The sequence below is a fragment of the Sinocyclocheilus anshuiensis genome, unplaced genomic scaffold, assembly GCF_001515605.1.
Source record: "Sinocyclocheilus anshuiensis isolate Anshui unplaced genomic scaffold, SAMN03320099.WGS_v1.1 scaffold43, whole genome shotgun sequence".
NCBI classification, from domain to species: domain Eukaryota; kingdom Metazoa; phylum Chordata; class Actinopteri; order Cypriniformes; family Cyprinidae; genus Sinocyclocheilus; species Sinocyclocheilus anshuiensis.
In genome coordinates this window covers 2,138,308-2,162,200 of record NW_015549580.1, presented here as the reverse complement: position 1 = coordinate 2,162,200, position 23,893 = coordinate 2,138,308, and the positions used below count along the sequence as shown (strand labels likewise).

The 23,893-nt window shown below is 38.8% G+C and overlaps 1 protein-coding gene across 4 annotated transcripts in view; it reads right to left on the bottom strand.

The window, feature by feature from the left end:
• Positions 1-19,832, bottom strand: part of LOC107657725 (nuclear receptor subfamily 4 group A member 3-like) — a 23,574-nt gene extending 3,742 nt beyond the window's left edge. Inside the window, exons 1-9 of one of the 4 annotated variants that reach the window (XM_016445946.1) lie at positions 19,401-19,832; positions 17,229-17,255; positions 16,624-16,776; positions 15,675-15,756; positions 11,907-12,736; positions 6,395-6,524; positions 5,355-5,518; positions 4,745-4,941; positions 559-737 (exon numbers count right to left, since the gene is read on the bottom strand). In XM_016445946.1, coding sequence (XP_016301432.1) covers positions 559-737; positions 4,745-4,941; positions 5,355-5,518; positions 6,395-6,524; positions 11,907-12,736; positions 15,675-15,756; positions 16,624-16,776; positions 17,229-17,231 — 1,738 coding nt within the window. In that variant the 5' untranslated portion in view covers positions 17,232-17,255; positions 19,401-19,832. Of the gene's footprint in view, positions 1-558; positions 738-4,744; positions 4,942-5,354; positions 5,519-6,394; positions 6,525-11,906; positions 12,737-15,674; positions 15,757-16,608; positions 16,777-17,228; positions 17,256-17,520; positions 17,626-19,400 lie in introns of those variants that run through there. The other 3 variants (XM_016445950.1, XM_016445947.1, XM_016445949.1) reach the window with 3 other exon arrangements.
• Positions 19,833-23,893: the final 4,061 nt, after the last annotated feature.

Here is a 23,893-nt window from a genome sequence, read left to right as displayed (position 1 = left end):
CCCCCCCCCCCCAATTTTTTTTTTAATTCACCTCAAATTAGCATAAAAGATGCTGTCTTTAGAAACCCAGCTGTCTTTATTCTCTTAATACTTGCCAGAATGTGCCCGTGTTTCTGTGTGTGTGGCGGAAAGTGTGTTTGTCTGTATATAGGTTGACCTGCTGTTTAGCCTCTGTGTTAATAATGCATGGTAAGACTCAAGCACCTGCTGACCCAAGCACACACACACACTGCCTTACTTTGTTAACCAATAATCAACTATCTCCACCTGCACTTAAACAGGAGATGCACACAAACCTCACACCATCTCTGTGTCTCTGCTCTGTGTGTGTGTGTGTGTGATTAATGGGGATTATTTCTGCTGTCCAGGTAAACCTAATATCTGTCAGCACCTGCCCCACACCTGTGATCACTGTGACGACCGCTAGCAGCGGGACAAAAGATGTGTAAATATACAAATACAAGAGCGACAACAGGAAAAAGCAACCGGGAGGAAGTGACAAGTGTGTGAAATGCATAGAAAGGGATTTCACAGTGTATTTCAGAGGTTGTGTGTTACCTGTGAGCAGCACAAGGGCGCACAAGCAGGAGAACGCAGGCATGTCAAGGTTGAGACTCTGCAGGTGAGTGCTGAAGTCTCGGATGGAGTCCAGCCACTCGCCGAAGCCGCGCAGGCACTGCAGCCGGTGAAGGACCAGGCCTGTGCAAAACACGAACTTCTCATCCGCCAGCAAAGACCTGAGCAAAAGAGAGGGAGAAGGGGTTTAGATGAAGAACTGTTGTTATTTATACTGCTTCAAGGTGCTGTTTGAAGCCACGAGTTCAATCGCAGCCTTTCATCTTTTAATTAATCGCCGTTCTTCTCATTCCCTTCAGAACAGGTACCTGTTTCAATTTAGCAAGCCTCTAATTCTGTACGTAGCCACACACGCTATCAGAGAGCACACAGTCGCACATACACACGCTGATTATCACCTCTCTCTGATTCATGTGATGATGATCTGCCCTTCGATTGGCTGCCGAATCTGTGTTTAAGGCATACTGCACGGAAACAATTACCATAGCGACAAATGAAAGCCAGTACAGGGAAGAGCACATCAAAGATAGGAATGGACCTAATTATGCCAAGCTTTCCCAATTAAAGCTTTTAAAACATTCCTGAGATTATACTCTTTATTTCTCTCCCTCTCTCTCTTTTGGGTCTGTCCTTATGTGTTGGAGGGTTCTGGGTCAAAGCAGTAAAGTTTTATCTTCATGGTCTCACTGTATTCGCATGAAAATCATTTGTGTGAAATTGCAGCGAAACACCCAAACACTCACTCTCCACTCGTCCTTCTTCTTCTCAATCCACTTATCCTCTCTCTCTCTCTTTCTCTTTTGGTCTGTCTTCAGCCCTTCACTCTCAACCCTGCAATTTAGGAAGAAAAACTTCCTCTCGTTTTTCCCGTAGAGTGCTGGCTTCTGCTGCGTGAACTGTTCTTCATTAGTCTGCACGAAAACACACACTCGTATAGATGAGGAGAGGAGAGGAGGAGTAATGGAAAGGGGATGAAGGGAAATATGGTGAGGAGGAATATTCAAGAGTCATCTTCCGAGCTGCTTTTGAAGCCCAGAGGGGTAAATAATCAAAATGTGTGCTTCATTAATGCAGTCTAATGGTTTTACACCACTACACATGAATGCATATATACAGAACCCACAGACACGGCACTAGTGATGTTATATTGGAAAGTGAGCAGCATTTTACCCTATTCACTCTAGGAGAGCACTTGAAGTGAGTACTATGAAGGGTGCAGGGCTCTTGTATGCGGGCTTGCCACATTAGCGTCCTTCGGGCTTGCCACATTAGCGCCCTTTCGGCTTGCCACATTAACTGCCGGCTGACTGGACTTGGGAACGGCCGGCTCTCTTGACTCATGAGGAAAACAACCACAAAACACGGAACAGAGTCTGACACACATTTGATTAAAAAAATTAAAATAAGTAAAAATATACAAGGAATATTTTCAGTTAATATATACTACCGTTCAAAGTTTGGGATTTTTTAAAGACATTAATACTTTTATTCAGCAAGGATGCATTACAGTGTTACAAAAGATTTCTATTTCAAATAAATGCTGTTAATTTGAACTTTCTATTAATCAAAGAATCCTGAAAAAATGCTTCATGGTTTCTACAAAATATTAAGCAGCACAACTGTTTTCAACATTAATAATAACAATAAATAGTAGTGTCTTAGAATGATTTCTGAAGGATCATGTGACACTAAAGACCGGAGTAATGGCTGCTGACAACTCAGCTCTGCCGTCACAGGAATAAATTACATTTTTTAAGTTATTCAAATGGAAAACAGTTATTTTAAGTTGTAATTATATTTCACAATATTACTGTTTTACTATATTTTCATAAAAAAATGCAGTCTTGGTGAGCATAAAAGACTTCTTTCAAAACTTTTGAACGGTAGTGTAGTAGGCAATACGAGAGAAAGTGAAGGTTTGACTATAGGTTTTAAAAAGAATCACGAGGATGCGCCAACCAGGTTCACATTTTCATAAACAGCGAAATTACTACCTTGCATGTACCCTTCACTAACAGTCATGTGGAAGGGCCCTTCATGAAGGGTTTGCAATCAGTCCATTATCTACTGCTGCCACAGAGAAGGGAAAACAGGAAGTGAACGCTCCTCATTATTACAGAACAAAATTAACAACAGCACCCTTGAGGAGGAATACACAGACATTCCTTTTAAATTTGCATCAGAGCTTAGTTGTCTCTTTGCGTCCATTCATTCGTTAGCCTCAGTGCGGCCGCGTGGCCAAAGAATATATGCATGTGTGAGCCACATCAGATACCATCTCTGGTGTGGGTTTTGGTGGTGTATAGTCTATTTTCAAAATATGTGAGAACCGTGAATGTTTGTGAGCGGAAAATGTGCAAAATTTGCCCTTATTGTGAAGTCTCCACACATTTATGCATATCTTGTGAGTTTTCGAGTGTCCGTGACGTAAGCCCGGATGAATCCCCCCACTTAAATGAGTCAGAACCCAAGTCTGCAGCTCCCTACTGAGGCTGTGACGCCACCACCCACTGCCCTCCCTCCCCGCACCTGCTCCTACACCATCAGAGAGGGAGAGAGAAACACAGAAAGAGCACCAGAGCTAGTTAAACAGGGAGCAGCTGAGCTGAGACAAAAATCCACTTCCTGTTAAAGCAACATCAGAATGTCACTGAGTCACTGAAACACGCACACTTCTACTTAAAGTCAAGAAACAACAGGTTACTTCTAGTCTGGATGCAAACTGTTTCAGCCTAGCGAGTAAAACAGAAATGCAACATAATATGGTGAATGTAATATAAGTGATCATCAAAACAGAGCTGTTTCTGCCACACATAATGTCTTGGGAGGGAGAGGTGGTTAGGCCGGACTGTTAACCAATAAACTTAAATAAGTGAATTCCACAGGATCTTCCACACAGTGTCCATAGTAACCTTACAGTGCTGAATAGAAAGCAAGAACTCATGCTCACACACAGACACACACACACACACACACAAACACACACACACACACACACACACACATACACTCGTTGTATAGGAAGTCACAATGTAACTAACAGTGACTGCAGCATATTACAGAAAATAAATCATGACACTGCCTGTGAATGACTTCTTTCAGTCATAATGATACTTTACACCTCATGCCAATTTTTAAACCAGAATGAAAATCGTAAGAGACTTGTGAGACATCACTAATAGCAAGTCATAGAAAAAATCTGACAGTTGCTATGAGATATTATGAGTGTAAAGTCAAAGTGTAATCACTATAACTACCGTTTCCTCCCACAGCTGTAACCATTCTGACGAGAGCTGAAAATGTCTAATTAGGATATTATTACAGGCTCCATTCTCTGTATTGTATTACATAAAGAGTATTTGCTTGTGGGGTTGGGTGATATAGTGAATATTAATGACATATTGCTCGTAATATTATATTAAGCAACATTGTGAACATTGTGAGTTTGATTCATTCCTGTGAATCACTTCAAACTGTTCATTTCAACAAATTGATTCATCATAACACTGACATAACATAATTTGCTGCTTATTAATAGTTAGTAAGGTAATTGTTAAGTTTAGGTATTGGGTAGGATTAGGGATGTAGAATATGGTCATGCAGAATATGTGCTTTATAAGTACTAATAAACAGCCAATATGTTAATGATAGGCATGCTAATAAGCAACTAGTTAATAGGGAGAATTGGTCCCTATACTAAAGTGTTACCAAATATTTTTGGATAGATTTTTCTTGCATTTCACATCTTACATTAAACATTTTTAAATCTTGGCTCTTGGCTACAATGATGGTTCTTCTGATTAAAAAAATATATATATTGAGAAATGGAATTTTTTAAAAATAAATAGAAATAAATAAAATAAATATTGGGAACGATTATATTGTTGTTCTACATCTTGAATTTTACATTGTGAATATATTTGGCTAAAGTGACTGGGTGAAAAAAATTGCTTTAAAGCAATATTAGGTAAATGTATAAATACTGAGATATATACAGCACATAATCAAAGGGTTATGAATTTAAGGTTGTTTTTTTTCTATATTGCCCAGCGCTATTATTATGGATGTTTTAATGTATGCTGAAGATTGTACTTGCCAACTTTTTCAGAGCCCTAAATTCTACATTGGAAGAATGTGCAATGTGAGATCTCTGTGTATCTGCATGTACCTGTTGGCGAGGCGGAGCACAAAAAGCTCAAGGAAGGCAGAGTCAATGAGCAGGTTCTGGTCATCGTGGTGAAGCTCAGAGAATCCAGGCAACCGTTCGGCCCAGCAGTGCGTCACCTCCATGGAGCCGGTTAGCACTCTGTAGAACATCTGTATCTGCTGAGACTCAGATAGACCCACTGGCTCCACAGCACTGAACTACAGGAAGAGAGAGAGAGAGATGAGTATGCCACACAAATCACAATCACTCATTTTTATATGATACTAATGGATGGTGAACCCTCTGATACATGACATCCACTATAGTGGACTAATCTTTGCATTTTATTACCATTCAAGGAAAAGATGCTGGGTCTAAAACATCATGACTAATCACATTGGACACTTTCTCATTGTTCTAAATGACTGTCCTCTTTATATGCGATTGTGTTGCTATTTATGACTTTATAAATTCAAAATGGCTGAAAATAAAATAAATGGATGGTTATATTGTTGTTTTAAAATATAACTTTTTTGTTTTGTAATTTAATAATTCATACATCAAAAGGTTAAATAACGATTTGTTTCAAATGATCCTAGACTGATGCAAGGATTCCTTTACACTCAGGTACCTGATTGTAGTCTAGTTCTCGTGGTGTAGACTGGGAATAGGCCCGCACTAGTGCATTCAGCAGGCTGAGGGGAGGTGATGGGGGCGAGGACTCTGGCTGCAGGGGACTCTTTGGTTTAGACGGCAAGCGACCTCTCCTCCCCTTCAGGTTGTCTGTGCGCACCACTGTGTCAAACACACAAACAAACACGTATTTTAGACAATGCAAAGGTCCACACGTAGTTAAAACATCCAAATATTACTATAGATTAATATTATTCAAACCTTATGATGTAATCCCACACATACACAAATGGTCACTGTGTATTTGAACACCAATGAGCAATATTGTGTTGCTAAATTATACCTCATGGTCATTATACCAATCCCTAGGAAAGTAAGAGTATTGTGCCCTTCTGTTTAGTAGTTTTAAATAAAAGTTTCTTTCCTTCTTTTTCTATGCCTCTCAACAGTGCTTGACTGACCAGTAGGGGGCAGCTGAAATCTGCACGATCGCCGGTCTCGGAGGGAACGGGTGAGCGAAGGTGAGATATAATAAGAACAATAGATGTCTGTCCTAATCTCCGGCCGATATGGATAAGATGATCAAAGGTGTGATCTTTATAAATCGCATGGTATTCATGCTTAAATTCTACAAGAATTAAATGTCCCCGTGAAAGCATGTGCCTGTGACTGTCCTGTGTGTTGTGTTATTACCGGTTCTGAAGCTGATGATAGGCTGTGATTACAGAGGCGAAGTACTGCCGGTAAACACCTCCATTATAGTTTAATTCATGCATTCATACTAACCAACCAAACCAGCTACATGTCAAATCTGTATTAATCCATGGCACTTCTTGAGCGTAGTGTGTGCATCTGCGGGTTTTAAGTCATTAAGATAAAGAGGGTCTATCTCCTATGCATCAGTCTCTAACCAGAGGTCCATCCGAGGTCATATGCACCAGGGCCTATTGTGTGATAATTGGTTTGAGTGGCTTGGCCAGACATATTATAGATGCGTGTGTGTGTGTGTGTGTGTGTGTGTGTGTTTGTGTTTGATACCTTCTTTCACCATGCCTACACTGAGACACTTCTGGAAGCGGCAGTATTGGCAGCGATTTCTTCTCCTTTTGTCCACAGGGCAGTTTTTACTGGCCAAACACACGTACTTCGCATTCTTCTGCACCGTCCTCTGCAGCCACCGACAATAAAAAGAGTAAAAGAAGAGAGAATAAAAACAATAAGCTAACAGGTCTAAACATTTTATTTATTTAATTCGATCCTGATTTTGGCTAAGAATTAAAAAGGAAGTTTGCAGGTCAGATTTTAATTACAATGTGAAAAAGCTCTGGCTCCATCAGGATAATTAGATAACATTAATTTCCCAACATGCCTTGCCTGCAGGAGGTACAATTTTATTAGCGCAAGCTACTGACAATGAAGATCAGTGCAAAGCGTGCTGAGGCTGATCCCGCGAGACATCCCGCGCTGCGTGATAAAATTGTTTGTGAAACTCGCGGGTCAGCTCACGGCACCTCAGGGTTTTGGCGGATCGTGCCTCTGCAATAAGCCCCCCAGGAGTTGTTTTCTCCTCGGCTGGATATGCGCGATTATTGCTGACCTTATTAAAATGAAATAAAAACGATCTGCGAGTACTCGCGCCATTAAAAAACACAGCAAAGAGGAAAAAGACTTTGTGCATGACAATGCTAAGGTTCAGACATCAAGTGCACGTGCTAATGGTAAGCCAAAAGATTAAGCACTTGCGTGAGACTGGTAAATTATGTGGTGATTAAAGTAATATCCAAAACAAACAAAAACAATGCTTTAACAAGCTACAACTGCGGTCAATTCAATAGCACTAAAATGTACATCAACACTGTTGGTTTCATTGTGCAGTTATTTAATTAGCAAGGCTGCTAGTAGTTAAAATGAATAATAATAATTAAAAAATAAACAAAGTGGGAAACATACTCTTCATGATAGTAACTAGGTATGACTTTCACTATCTTACACATATATATATTTTTAAAGTTTAATGCCATCTTTGTTATGTGGCTAGCAGCTAATGGTGCCCTCTGATTATGCTTTTTTGCCTTTATTTTTTAAGATAAGTTAATCTAACTTTAATTTTTGGTTTGTATTAAAACATTTTCAATAAAAACTTTAAAAAACATAATACACACGCAGCTGTTTCCAACAGGTGTAAATGAAAATCAATTAAAGCACTTGCGTTTCCCAGGAAGCTGGAATTTTACTGTCAGGTGAAGTTAAAACACTCACCCACACACACGTTATCCATGTGATTTGCACGGTTTCTCATATTTCACTTAAATTGAACATAAAACTACCACAGCGGCCGCAGTAGAGTGGACTAATCTCCCACTGGGCACGCAAATGCACTTGTTATCTAGGGCAGTCTACTCAGTTACAGCTACATTCACACTGATTCAGTATGACTTGATTAAAATACAACCTGTGGAGCACATCATCTCGAAAACACCCTGGGCTTAGTCAGAAAAAACGCACCCACCACGCCGTTTCCCCCTGCACCACATGCACAAGTTATCTGAGTGCAACTCCATTCTATACTGTGACAGATTCTGTCTGTCGGTCACAGTCATTGTACGGTCCACAAAACAGGTTTTATTGCTGCAGGAGCTCACTAGATGAATAGACATCTCGTGATGTTCATAAAATAAGATAAACGGCTGTACATATGATGGCCATTAAGTGACTGAAACACTTTCTGTGTGTGTACGTGCATGTGTATTTGTGTTTATGCTCTAAACGATGTCACAGTACAAAACTCACGGTTAAAACAGTTTTCTGACTTTTTTAAATGGAAAAAGGACATCTTAGGTTACATTGTAACTTTTATGAATATGTCTATCAATTTCTGCCCACAAACAAATGGCAAAAAGCTTGAAAATCAAACAACTACACTCTTAAAAATAAAGGTTCCGAATGGATTTTTACAGCAATGCCATGGAAGAACCATTTTGGGTAAACAATTCTTAAAGAACCATTTTTACTTAACGTAAAGAACATTTTAATAATCAGAAGAACCCTTTTCCACTATAAAGAACCTTTTGTGCATTTAAAAGGTTCCATGGAAGGTTCCAAAGGATCTTCACTGAACTATTGATGCCTTTATTTTTAAGAGTGTATGACAAATAAAAAAACTAAAACCTACTATTATTGTTGAACTACCATAATTCTCTCATGCAAGCACACAAAGGTACAAACACACACACACACACACACACACACACAGAGTTGCGGTCCAGTGCACAGCAGGGTCCGTAGGGTTGGTAAAGACAAGCAGTTGTGGATTCATGACATGTAACGTGCTAATGGCCATGTCGCACATTAAAACCCCTTAGGGAACCTTTATCCCCCTCTCCTCTTCCTCTCCTCCCCTAATCAGAGATGATCAGACTATCTTCTCTTGCCCTTTCCTCTGGGTGTGTAATTAGACGTGTATGTATGGCTGTTCAATAGGAGAGGTGGAACTGGGTCACCATTAATTGGTTAAGTGTGTGTGTCTGTGTAGATTGCACACTTAGACTGTATTATAAGACGACTATGTCTGTGAATGAAGCACATTTTAGTGTGATTATTACTCAGCACTCTATAAATGCCATAATGCTGACACAAATGCACATTTATCTTTGTTGCAACTGATTTAATCAACGTAAGCTAACAGAAAGTGCTGGAGATGAGTTCGAATTCAGTTACGAGTAGTTAAGTGCTGTTAAACTTTTAGTCCAGTGGAGTGGGTTGAATGTGGAGGTTTTGTGAATGAGCGAGCCTGTCTTGACCCCCTATTAGGTAAATATTCATAATAAATATTCTCACTCGGAGCATGTTATGAGTCACAGAGCAAATTACAAATCAAATAAATGGTGTGAAAATAAGTGGTGTGAGCGAATGAGCAAGACAGAGAGAAAAGATTTTGTGTGCTGAAATTGGCAAGTTATTTACTATTTTTCATTGTGAAACAGCAGAACAGTTTGTATTCAGATGTAAAATAGAACCATAAGTGAAATGATTTAGTGCCTGATAATGAACATAAAAAATGCATGCACACACCATTAAAAATGTATCTTAAAAACTAATGTACTAGGAATCAATGTGCATAAATATCACAATGAACTCTATTGTATAAAACACATTTATGAGAAATTTTTAAAAGAGCATTAGCAGTCTGACAAAGGATATACACTGCCACACAATACACCAGCTTGCATTAAAATTCACCTGCTAATATTTATATTGTGAGTTAATGAGTTGCCTGAGATAATTAAATGGTGAGCGTGTTTTGAGTTGGGGGTGAGTACGAGTGTGTGTGTATGCATAAAAATAAGTATGCTGATCATCTAAGACTTGCCAGTGTGCATATGTCATTGTTTGGGGATGTCATTTGTGTGTATGCATGTGTGCCTGCGTTGCAGTAATGGCTACAAAGCCTCAGGCTTACCAACCCCTGCTTTTATTAATTACTAAATAAAAACTAATTGTGAAACTAATTGAAAAGAGGCATAATTTATTTCTGCACCAGACCACAGGCCATTTCCAATTATTTCAGCTCTGCCACTCTCGCTCCTTCACTTTCATTGTCAGTCTTTCAGCATAGTCTCTGAATATTTTAAACCTTCTCGCTGTTTCTGTAATATTAACCTGAGCAAATAAAAAATTACTTTTATCCAAAAATGTGAAATAAATGTCAAATATAGGTTAAATTCATTGTAAATGTTAAATTAAATCTTTATACGCTAGATTCTCCTCAGTCTGTGAGTGTGTGTGTTTCTGGCTACAGCTCCAAGCTGCTGTATTTTAAGTGTGCGCCGCTGTCACACCTCTCACTGGTCACCGAGGGAAACGACCCTCACAGACGCCGTGGCAACCGGCGCTCAGACGATTTGTGAGAGCACTCAAAGACGCACACACACACACACACACACACATTCACACTCAGCACAAACAACCCAATACTTCCGTTAAAAGGCTGAGCAAACCACAGTTGCACCTCTGAAACTGAAATGAAACATTCTTTCAGTTTTTGTGCACAAATTATTTTCTGTACAGCCTCAAATGGTCGTATAGACCTTATACCAACCCCCTCTTCAAATGAAACAACAAAAACACACACAGCTCACTGAAGAATTGCTATTCACATGGTGGGCTTTAACCTTGGTTCAAACGCCTGTGGAGTGCGTTACAATGATTGGTTAACCCTGAGCCTCACACTCAGAGAATGAGGTGCGATCGGTGTAGAGCAGTGTGAGGCTCTTCAACCAAGAGCTCCTTTCAAACCAAGAACAAAACTAATGACCACTAATGAATACACAATTAACAAACTACCCTGGCCACACTGCTACATAAGAGACGGAAAAAAAAACACTGACCGACACATACTGTACAATAAAGCACAAGTACAATCCTCTTACAGTCCATTTAATGACAGACACACTCAGATACACAATGAGACATGCTATTCAAATAAGCACGCACTGAGGAACACGTATCAATCAACATAAACTGCAAACTCCCATGTCAGCTTCTACAATACTACAATCATATGCAATAGTATGAATAAATGTAAAGCATTAAGGGAAATCCAAATGAGAGATTACCTCCGGCAAGTACTTCCAGTCAGTTTCAGTTGACCTCAGCTTGTTTAGTTCTTTTAAATAGTTCAGTTAATTGTGTTGTGTTTTAAAGAGATAGTTCAACCAAAAAAGAAGATATTGTGAAAGAAATGTCATCTGTTTTTGTTCATACAGTAAAAGTCAGTGGGGTCTTAACCAGGGGCAGAGGCCCACTGGGGACTTCAATCAATTTCCAAGGTGATCGCAGAATGACTAAATAAATTATTATTGATCTATTAAAATAATCTAAAATGTTACAAATTGAATAAATGTAAACTGAAAGGTAAACCGAAAATATATCTTTGTTTACCCCTCAATAACTTTTTTTTAAATTGAAGAACATACAGTTCTTGAAAAGATGAATCTTGGTTAATTAAATTAATTTATCAATAATTTCAGTTTCTGTTAATAAAACAAGTTTAAAAACAAGCATCTTTGTCATAATTACAGCAGAAATACAGAAAATATCTTAGAACTACTGGTCTAAAACAACATGGGACCCCTCTAAACTATATTGCATGGACAAAAAACACTGAAACATTTTTCAAAATATCTTCTGTTGTGTTCCACAGAACAAAGTCGTACAAAAAGGAGGTGAGTGAATGATGACAGAACATTCATTTTTGGGTGAACTATCCCTTTAAAGGCCCAAGTACACGTGCATCAGTGTGCAGTGGAATATTTTAGTTTAAGATATTAACTAAAAGCTCCTTGCGTATGATCCTCCTATTTACATTCAACAGAATGTCTTGTATGATTCTTTCAGTGAAAGTGTATGTCAATAAGGATTATTATGCATTTGCAATGGTATACTCATGTAAATAGTAGTGACAGTGATGGAATCTGGGTGCGTATGTATTCGATCTGATCGAGAATTATTATAAGAAAACGAATGTGCTGCTGGGATGCTTAATTCTTACCTTAAAGAAGCCTTTGCAGCCCTCACAGGTGCGCACACCGTAGTGCTGACAGGCCGCATTGTCTCCACACACAGCACAGCTACCTTCTCCAGAGCTGGTGCGACTGGGTGGTGATGGCAAACTCTCTCCCAGAAGCTGCGGGCAATGGCCCATGCCAAGAGAGCGGAACGCCAGGCCTCCCGGCTTACCCATGTTCAGGGAGTACATGTGTGAGTGCACATGTGAGTGTGTGTGCGTGTCCAGGCTGGGTGGCACATGTGAAGATGAAGAGGATGAGGAAGGAGAGCGTTCAGGGTGCAGCGGAAGGCCAATGGCGGTGTCGTAGCCGCTGGTGGAGGGTGGTGCCGTCTGCTCGTAGAAATGAGGGAAGCGAGGGCTCTTCAGTGGACCTTCAATCAGGCAGGGCTGGGGCACAGGGGGAAGACTGTGTTCATCCCACAAGAAAGAGCTGCTGGGTGGGCCGGAGTGAAGCGGCGTGGGGGGCGTTGAAGGGGGCGACTGCTTAAAGTACATGGAACTCCCAGCTATTACTTCGTCGGATGGTGCCATGGTTGGGTAAGACTCCTCCTCCTTCTTGATAGGGCGTTGAGGAGGGAGCTGATACAGACAGGAGGGTTTCGGCTCAAAGCCACCCTCCACAAACACATTAAAACTGGGTAGGGAAGTGGTGGCAGCCGCTGCCGAAATCTCCCCCCCACCAAGCTCAAACTTCGTGTAGTCTGTCGCCATGAGGTCAGCACTGTAGTCACCATGGTAACCAAAGGACTGGGTGGAGTAGCTGGACCCATGAGGTGCAGGGCCGTATTGGGCCTGAACGCAGGGCATGTCTACTGAGACGGGAAGAGAGGGAGAGAAAAACGAGAGAGACTTATCATATTGCCTTTTGGCTCAATTTTGTCTTCAGGTGTACAGAGGATGTGATGTCAAACATATTTCAGTACTATTTTGTTAGTGCCAAGTTAGTAGAAACCCCATTCACCTGGAAACATGGGTTAGGCTGTGAGCTGGTGGGCACACATGCAAAAAATAAATAAATAATGCATGTCTCAGACCTGGCTTGGATTCTCCTATAATAAAACATCTGAATTAAAGGAAATTCTGTCATAATTTACTCAAATATATTTTAAGTCATGAAAGTGTCATCTCCACTGAAGAAAGAAATTCCTACTGGTTTAGAACAACACAAGAGTGAGTAAATGAAGACAGAATTATCATTTCTGGGTGAGCTATCACATTAATAATGATCTAAATTATTAAAATGTTTCCTTAATGTCAGCAGTTGTAGTTTACTTTCTGGACTTGAATTTCATGCCACTCTTGTGAGCAAACACTGTCCAACCCATCTAGCACACATATACCTACACTTGACTCACAAATCATTCTTTTATTATTCATCATCAGTCCTTATATTTCATAATTATACATATTCATAGATGTAAACATGCACAAAACAATGTGCACAACTTGTTAAGACAGAAAAAGATGAGTTTATTCACTTCAAAACATGACGCCTAAAAGTTGTAACCAAAACGCTTTTAGATAAATATTCATGATGGCTTAACTCTGTTAATTTAATGTGCACCAAGCACCTGTTGAAATAAAATGATCTTATTAAAAGCCATGAGGAACTCCCCTGTTAATCGTAGCAGTCTGTATCTTGAGCCAGCTCTGCGCTCCAGGAAAACCATATTGCCAGCGCGGGTTCTACAACTGTGCGTCTTGACACAGCTGTTTATGAGCGCATCTTTGCAGAGCTACCTGAGTCGGCGAGGAGATGTGTGTGCGTGTCCTTTGTTTGCTTATTTTCCCTAGGTGGGGACGTGTACACAGACCCGACGTCGGATTGACGCTGCCGTGTAGTGACTTCGTAATCCTTATGCCTCCAAAACGTCATGTGTGTTTAGTCAAATCAAGAGGCTTATCAATTATGAACGCCTCTTTACCTGATGACTCGGACCGGTGCGCGCGCGCTCCGTTTCCTATGCACGTCGCTGGCTATGCATACAAACGCATATTGTGGCATACAGCATCACGGATAACAGTGAGTTTAATGTCAGCAGACATTTCTGTCACACCAGTGGATTCATAGGATAATGCACATGAGCAGATAGGGCTTACCTTAAATCAACTTTTTTTTCTCAATTCAACTTTCTTCCTAGAATTGATTGGTTTTGTTTATTTTTTTATTAAAACAACTGTAAAATTCCTTGTTGTCCAGCTTACTTTATTAATTCTAGTAATAAAAGTTCATGTTGCTATATTATTTTTCTCCATGTATTACTGAATTTTAAATTTGTACTATGAACTTGCTCATTGTAATCCAAATTGGATGTCAAGAGAAAGTAGGCAAATCTTTTTGAAAGAAAAAAATAAATAAAATATATATATATATATATATTTCAGTGCGCATATTTTAGACGACTTTTAGGGGTGTAAAGTAAAAAGAATTTCTGTCACATTTGGGCTGTTCTTGCGCGACCCAAATAGTGTTTTAGCGCCCCTAGCGCAAATAGCTAGCCATCAACTATATTAAAAATGTTTTAAACAAAAACGATTTTTGTGATATATTTGAGAAATCTAGAAATCTAAAATAAGGCAGATAAATATTGCCAGTAGTTACATATGTTTTGTCCATGTACCGTTCGCTACAGACAGTAATCGAGCAGCTGTTGCTATGGTTACCTCCTCAAGCACACGCGTATCTGTTTGCGAGCGTATACATTTGGTGCACTCTGATTAACTTGTTATCTAATAATCTAACTTGTACATAGGAAAGCCTATTTGGTGAAACTTATATAAAAGGTAACAACCTTCTATAAAAAGAAAGCAAACTTTAGGCTAGTTTTAACTTTATTTGGGAGGTAGGCCTAAATTTACTTGGATAATTTATAATAGCCTATTCCAAATTCGCACCTTGACATAGGCCTATATATAGGAGGAGAGTTTTACGTCAAAGTGAGTGGGTGGGATAAGGTGCGACCCCTTCATCGTCATGGATACTGACGGAGGAATTGATGGTTTGAGGTCAATCTGTCACGTGCTGGATGGAGCAAGTCAGTCAAACTTTCTTATAGCCTAACATTGACATCTTACACCACTGTCACCACACTTGAGATATTACACTTTCTTTTTCTTTTCTTTTCTTTTCTTTTCTTTCTTTCTTTTGTATTTTTATTTTTAAAGTTTATAACTTATTTTATTCTCAATCTAAATCTGCAATATTTTTAAACGATACCGATCCAATTTTTTTTAAACTAAAAACACTTAGTAAAAATCTGTCAGTCAGCGATATAGGCACAGATATGCTGATAAACAAAAAATAGTTTTGGAATTTGAAGACTGCAAATAACTGCGGCATTTATCCAATCAAGGGTTGGGTGTCTTTTTTGACACACTTAAGGCCAGCTCAACTTATGTAAGACTAGACAAATCCTTATACAAAAAAAGCAGGACTTGACTTTCGGTCTGACTCTGTATCTCTCGTATGTATCCGTTTATGGTTTGTTTGTGCACGTGCAAACCCCAGAGCAAGTCGATTTTCTACCTCAGCTCCACATTTCACCATGACACGGATAATAAAAATGAAAACGCAGCCAACCTAACGTAAAAAGTCGAATTATTAAAAAGGTCTAGACCACATAAAGTCATACTGAAACGATGCTTTACAGCTGTGTATGTGTGTGCGTGTGTGCACCAGACAGAGAGCCCCACACAAATACACACGCAGGCTTATAGAAAGCGCTTTAGAGGGATAAAACAGTTGCTAACCTCGAGGTGTGCATTTTAGATGGACAAAATGCAGCTGTTCCAATAACTGTGATCGCTTGTTCATTGTCAGAGTGCCATAGATCTAACAAACAAAAACATCAACGACATATAAACAAATAAATAAATAAAATAAATAAATATGACACGCTAACCAGTATGAATTTGCTCTTGAAACAAACAAGCATCAGTGGAACACAGGCGGCACAAATACAAACTTTCACTTTCCACACTAAGACAACAAAGACAATGTATTCTAACAGCAGCACACGAGGTTGCTATGATCATGAAGAACAAAGTGTGTTATGATGCAATTGGTAGGGTGCAAATATAAAATGTAAGAGCTATAATATAGATTGTTCCATGAATTGGAACACAAATGCATGCTTTTTCTATAATATAAATGTACAACGACCATCTGCGCGACTCGTGTTTTAAACAGAATTAAATGCAATTTGCTGAGAAATGTTGTACAGAGAAACGACAATGCCTTTAAAAATCAGTTATTAGTCCGGTTATTTGCATTTATTTTCGTGACAAACAAAGCTCTCATTTACAAACAAAGCTCTCAAGAAAAAAAAAAATTTTAGTTTAAACTTTCAAAAATTCTAGCCATATGAATAAATTTTTGCTTTAATTATACAGACCAAAAACTTTGTTTTATTATCATTTCAACAGATACAAAACGTATAAAACATTTCACAGAGATTTGCTGAAATTTCCAAGTTTCCAAAGACAAACCAAAATCAACAGCAAACGTTCACCGTCAACAAAAACTTTATTATCTTACCAGTCGATTTACATTGAGTAAAGGTGGTGTTGTTAAAACTACAAAATTATTATAGGCTAGCTTAATATAAAAGGTTTGAATATGCAATCGTACACATAAAGTAGACTATGTGTGGAAAAGCTCTCCAGAGTCAAGAGAGATTTTTACAGAGACTTGTGGTACCTGATTGGCCTTTTGCTCGCTGAATCGTGGTCGGTTTCTCGGGTGGAAGCTGCACGCGTCTGGGGTTCGGGGCTGCTTTAGCACACGCGGCGGGTGAGGTATCCGGTAGCCGAGACTCAGACCTGGGCTGCAGGAGCTCTTCCGAACCGGTGTCTGGAATCGGGAGCAGAATGATTTAGTTCACAACTACATAAAGACACACACACACACACACACACACACACACACACACACACACACACACACACACACACAGGCTCCACTAATACACCCAAAATATATGCAGCTAAGTTTTTTATATATAAAAATCTAACCCCTTAAACATTTGCATGAAAAAAGAAAATGAGTTGCATAAGGTCATACAAATTTGTTCACTGGTATTTTGTATTTCTTAGAAAATCACACGAAATATAAGGAAATGTTCAAAGTATGTTACCTGTAAAATGCTATTCACAAATATTGAAACATTACTTGGCCAAAAAAGTTGTGGATTCTTTTTTATATAGAAATAATAAAAATAAAACTTTGACAACGATACAAATCGCAGCCTTTGGAAACAAACCAACATTTATCAAAAAAAACAATCCCAAGCAGAAACAGCATACCATTTGACAAGATGATCTTGTGTCACACTCGATGGAAAAGCAAATAACAAGTGAAAAAAAAATGCATTAAAGTCAATAGGTAATATGCATTCTTTAGGCACAAAAAAATAACAGAATCTCACACGTCTCCAAATACAATATATAATGGAATAATTAATTGTTCCTTCTGTTTCTGCATCCGAGCATGGAAGAGTACAGTTCTGGGCGGCTGATAAAAGATATTGCCTTGCAGTTTTTTTGTTCCATTAGCTCAGAATAATGACAGTCTCAGTGACAGTCGGACAATATTCACCTGGGCACTCAGCGAAGTCCGACTATCCCCTTCTTCGGTTAAATAACCCCAAGGCGCGCCACCGAGGAGTTTTTTAAAGCGACTAGCGCCCCCTCCCTGACAGAGGCGCGCTCACACAAAGCCAGCCCTCGACACTAGGTACTGAGCGCTGTCTTTCTCGATTCTCATATTACTAGAAACGAATCCCAGAAACTTTCATGGTCTGGATATATATAGACTACTTACACTATTTTTTTTTTGTTTAATTGACAGTTGTAATATGTACAAAGAAACACAGGTGAGAAAAAATAAAATTATGAGTAGCCTTATAATTAAGTTTTTGTTTTGTTTTTACCTCACACATGCGCTACTACGAAGCAGCAGGCTTTCATAGCTTTATTGTTTTTTTTTTATTTTTTTTTTTTAGTTCAGCCATGTCTTGCTGAGGTTATGTGTGATTTTGACAGAGCGTGTTTCAGTGTGTACGTATGGAGCCGCCGGTCCGCTTGTGCCCCGGTAACCTAGAGAACCGCGAGAGAGCACTGAAGCACGCGCTGTAGAGGCGCTCCGTTCTGCGTTCAATAAGTGCGCGAGATAGAGGCTTTCCAGCAAACACACAAAGAAAGGGAGAGAGTGGAGATAAAGGGATGGGGAAAATACAAGTACAGTAAATTAGCTTGGAGAACGGGATTTGACACCCGTCGGGGACAGAGACCTGAGGGAAAGAGACAGGCTCTGTACTCACTGACCCGATCTCGCTTGCACTGCAATAAAACTTTAGTGTAACAACTCACTTGGATAGTTGCGCTGATCAATATACTGTCGTATCATACTCTTATTATAGACGGTTCTGTCGTGACATTTAGCCTATGAAATAATCAGACTGCTTATATAATCTTTACTTTGTCATTGATGTTTGATTCTTGCAGACCTGAAATTCACACCACAAACTATAGTGAAAGAAAATACTTTTTAAAGCACAACAGGGGCGCGTTGCTTATGGGTGTATCGGTATCACTTCATAACATTACCAAGAATGAAAACACCATACAGTTACTCCCAGTATACTCAAACACATTGATTGAGTTGTTATTGTTGTCTGTTCAGAAATGAGTCTTCTGAAAGCAGGGAAACACTTGCTTCCCTGACGCTATAAATGTGATGATATTTAGCTCCACATAAGAACACTGGCGAGAGCAAGAGTGAGAGTGGTAAATATGAAAATAAAACTTGAGTTAATTGTGACGACATTAAGATTTTTAAATTAAGATGCGTTTGTGTACATTTATATTTGATTACTGTGCAAATGTGTATTCCAATGTGTGTGACTGTAGTCCTTCAAGACTGAATGAATGAAGCTCGTGTTGTCATCTAACTGAAACGTGGCAAAAGCAATATTGATGTTACTATACACGAAATGACTGAAAGTATTCTTAACGCAGATACTGCTACAAACGAATAAACAAACATTCGCACAATGTTAAGTCACGCTTTTGAGAAACGCGGAGCACTAGGCGCATCTCACGAGACTCTCTACCGGCCCCGCGCGAGCTCACAGCGGATTCACCGGGGTGAGGAAGAGGCATCCCATTTCCATGACAACCTGAGAGAATATTATACGTTTCGCAAATTAAATTCGGATTCAGTCCATCCATCTCCAAAGACGTCGCACACAACACAGCTTGTTTGTCTTTACGCGGTGGGGAACGAACATTCAACAGGTCCGGACCAGAAAGTTCTATATAACATAATGCCATGCAGAAATATATGAATGGAGACCGCAATACAAATGACAAGAATAAGCCAAAGCATGTTGTCAGTATTTTTACATTTCAATACGTAGCCTACACATGTGTGCTTTTTCTATAAAGCGTATTAAATATTAGCGCATTTCCACTTACTTGATTTCTGTTGAGGTTCCGTCTTTACATATGTTTGTAAAGCCCTAATAATTCATTGTGCATATCCAACAGAAATTAGTAAAAAACTGAAAATAGTGGTTGAGTGGAAGCTGGTTTCAAAGTCGCAAAAGTTGATGGTTTTTCATAAAAAAAAACTATTTTTCTTAGCTAAGAAGAAAAAAGTACTCCGTGGTTCTGTCAGCTCCACTATAAGTGTCGGCGTTAGTAACGGAGAGGATGCGCTGAGCGTAAGTTGCAATGTGCCTTTGTTTATGTGGCGCGCTGAGCGAGAGAAAGTCTAATAGCACATTTATCCGTCCCCGCTTCTACATAGCAAGCCTGGAATGCGTGACGTCAATGTGACGCCATGGGAGAGGTGACGTCGAGCACTGTAGCTCCCCGGCCTCGCTGGTACAGTATACACATAAGCCTTACAGTCCTTGCCAGGAGAGAGAGAGAAAGAGCGGGGGGAGGAGGGTTGATCTTCTGACTCGTTGCTAGTAGTTGTTTGAAATCGCGCAGTAGGCCATGTGTTATGTCGTCGACTACTTGCTAGAGGAAAATTAGTCAATAAATGTATTTCGTGTTAGAATAAGTCCACAGCTAATGAAACTATTTTAAATGGTTTTATTTTATTAGCAGGTGATAAATTATATAACTGATAAATGCACAATACACATACGTGTAGTATCCCTAGTGTTTTTTTCACTATATGACTAACTTTAAACCTATTTAGTAGTTATAAACGTTTATTAAAATGTGTAAGGTTACTAGATACATTATGGATGAGCGCGTGCGCTTGTGAATGCTTTCCTAAAATGAAGACTGGCATGCAAGCTTACATTGAAGAGGAGAAAAAACATTTTGTTATTGTCCAAATGACAGTCGCCTCAACGCAAACAAAATATCATAAAATGATCAAATATAAATTATAAGGGTGCGAAGTTGGGTGGACTTAAATCCTCAGTGTGCTTCCGCCGTGCACACTAAACAGATTATTAAATCTAGCTCGCGTTCCCCATCGTACAAAAAATATCAACAATAGCCAATCACAAGACGCGTAATTTCTTAGCCACGTTCTAATTCTGGCCAATGATCAGCTCCCGGAGGCGGGGTGAGGGTTTGACGCACTGAGACTCGTGATTGACGCAAGCGATGTTACTAAATTTAGCAGCTGGTTGCCCCGTGGTTTGAGATAGCAGATCCTTCATTCATTGCGCCGGGGCGGGTCCGTCTATTTTAGACATTTGATTGTGTTCCAGCCAATCCAAATATAGTCGTAGACAGGTATATTTAGCGGAAGCGTGTCCCCGTTACCTCTTACCAAGGAACAACCATATGATATCCCCATAACTGTTACTGTAATGGGAGAAAGTATAGAGCCGTTAGCCTCTGGTAATTTCGCCCGTTGGCTCAGAATGAAGCTTTTTTCCTGCAGGTTTCTCCATTTTAACCATGTTGTTTAACTCGCTTGGCTTTCTGGAAAGCAGGATAGTATTAAGTGTGGACGTCTCGAGGACACTAAACAGGTTTCGGGTGTTGTTCTAAATGTTGCTGTAACGTTACGTTAGATCGAGTGTGGTTTAAAAGCAACCGTTAAAGAGACATTACAGTCTCGACAAAATACCGCTAAGAATCTCTATACAACAATAGTGTACGGTATTACAGGCCATTTGTTCTTCCACAACTCGTGAAAAGCTGTTGCAAAAGTAATTAAGGCTGAACTTGCGAAGCACAGGCATCAGGGTCCATTTCTGTAAGTAAATAAATGCCTGGATGAATATTCTTTCATTTTGGAGCGAGCTTGTGAGTTATGTTTACAAAAAAAAAAACCAAAAAAAAAAAACTGAAAACAAACGTACGTTTATATTTAGTTTATTTCCCAACTTCAAGAAGTCCAGTAGTTTATGAGGTGGTCTGTAGTTGTGGGGAACGTGTTCCACAGCGCGAGGCGTGGAAACGGTGCGCGCGCGGAGGGAATCTCGCTTTTAGCGCTGCTGCTTTGCCGTCACGGGGAATCCCCTCTCCGTGACCTTCTTTCTAAAGAAATTTAGACGCTTAAGGAGGGAGAGGGTAAACAGGGTCAAGTGATATTAGCCTCGTTTGTGACGAGACAGATTCAGCTTGGAGTGGTTTGAGACAACAACTTTAATATCAATTGGCACATCTTTTAAAGAACCAAGAACCGACTCTGTATTTTGGGGTCTAAAATATATGAAAGGTTAAAATTGAGTTAAAGAGACATTAGGGGGGAAAAAACGAAACAGAAACATGTGTTAGTGTCATCCAAGTGTATGATTTAGGGAAACACTTTTTTTTTAAATAATTGGAAATATCAGGAAATTTTAAAATTGAGATTTCCAGGCCAAGAAAAAGTAATGGAAATTTATTAAAATAAAACAATACAATACAAAAAAATCCTATCCTTTAACTATGAATGACTGCAAAGGTAATGGAAATGTCATGAAAGTTCATTGTTCCAAAAGAGTGGGGATGTTCTGTCTTGAGAATTCACACTTCAGACATTTACTTTTTGTTTTTTTGTTATTTTAACATTCACATTGATTTCTAGAAAACAAAATATGTCTCCCCACTGGAACTAGTAAGCACACCATGATAACATGATGACTTTATACTTTTTATTATTATTATTTAATTATTGTATTTTAATTATTTTTGGGGAGGCCCTACACTAACCACAACATCTGTATGTTATGTTTATCACAGCAGAAATTCATATGTTTTTTTTTTCTCGTTCTGAAATCAAAGTGATCACACCTTCTCATGTCGCTCCTATCCATAAAGGATGGCTATTTTATTTTTTCACTCAATATGGATGGAATAGTGGACTGAAACCATAAAAATCAGGAAATGTTTAAAATTAGAATTAGAAGAAGTACTTTTTATGCATAATATATTTATTATTTCAAAAACGAATATATATATACACACACAATGGTAACTGTTTGAAGAATATAAATATTTAAGAGCACATTTATGAAGGTCTTGAACTTTGCTCTTTACATTGGAAAGACGGGAATTTCTACTTAAACTCCCACGTTTTGCGGCTGTGACTGTATAATGGATACATCTATGAGTGACAGATATCCAAATGGCTTTTACAGCACTGACTCATAAAAAGGGATGAGAAAAATGACTCCCAAGGCCGAGGTGAACGCAGTAATAGTCACATGATAACTACAATCATTTAAGGAAATCTTATATTAGCACAGTCCAGTAGTGATGGCTCAATTATGTCTTACCTTAAGCCACACTGAAAATGAGCAAGAATGTGATTTTTATATTCACATATTCTTGCTTAAACAGGTAATTGCTGAGCAGCTGAGTGTTATTTTGTTGTTAATCCAAGCATATCACTGGTTGACAAGCTGAAAGGTCATGTGTGGTAAAAACTTATTTGTTAGTTTTTTGTGTGTTTGTGAGTGGGCGTTTGTACTTATGTTGATTACACTCAAGCAATGATCTGGATGTGAGAGAAGTCCTCAAAGACAGTTTTTTTTTTTTTTTAATGAAGTATGAAGCATATTTTGTAAATTCAGTTTTGTTCGTGAAGGCTTAATTCTATGATTTGTTTTTCTCTCTCTCTCTCTCTTTTGGGGAAATGTGAGTCACTCTTCAAAATTATTTAAACTATAGTAGCAGAAAAGGGCAGTTTCAAGGAGTGGATATACAAGTGTCATTTAAATTTTCTTCTATGAACCCATGTTCATTCATGTTTTGGTAGAAGAAAAAAATCAGAGAGGAAGAAAAAAATCGGAGGGTAAAAAGTAAGAACAAATGCATTTGCTGATTCTTTCTAAAAAATGTTGGATGATACAACTAATGTGAATGAGTATAGGGAGGAAAGAAGGCTCACTTTCGTACCTGTTTCATGCAATTGATTTTAAGAATTTGTATTAATCTCTATATGTAAATTTGAGTTTACAGCATTTATTAATCCTTGTTGCTGATATTGATTGTTTTTTTATACATAGCTTATAATAGTTTTCCTTTTTTATGTAGACTTCTCAAAATGGTGCGCGTATGTGCTTTTACTGAACGCGCCGGCGGGATATGTTGCTCTCAAGCAAGCAACCCAACATGAATGTGCAAGAGAAGAGCAATGGCCGAGGTAAAGTTTTTGATAAATGCTACAATACATTTTGCTTTGTTTCTCGGCATACCCTACTGAATATTCGGAACAAGTTGAATGGTATTATTTTATGACACTTTTGCATCCTTTTTTAAATCTTGAAGGAGGTCACCATTCCCTGCCAATATATGGACATGCGTGAGCACCACGGTGCGTAAAAATGAATAAATTACAATAAATTATTACTATTATTATTATTATTATTATTATTTTGTCAGTTATCCCTTTAATGGTGTAAACTAGAATGCTTTAAACACTATTTTGCTCAATTATTAAAGGTGGTATTTGTGGTATTTTATTACATTGTAGTTGTATTTGTAAATACAAGCATGAATAGAAC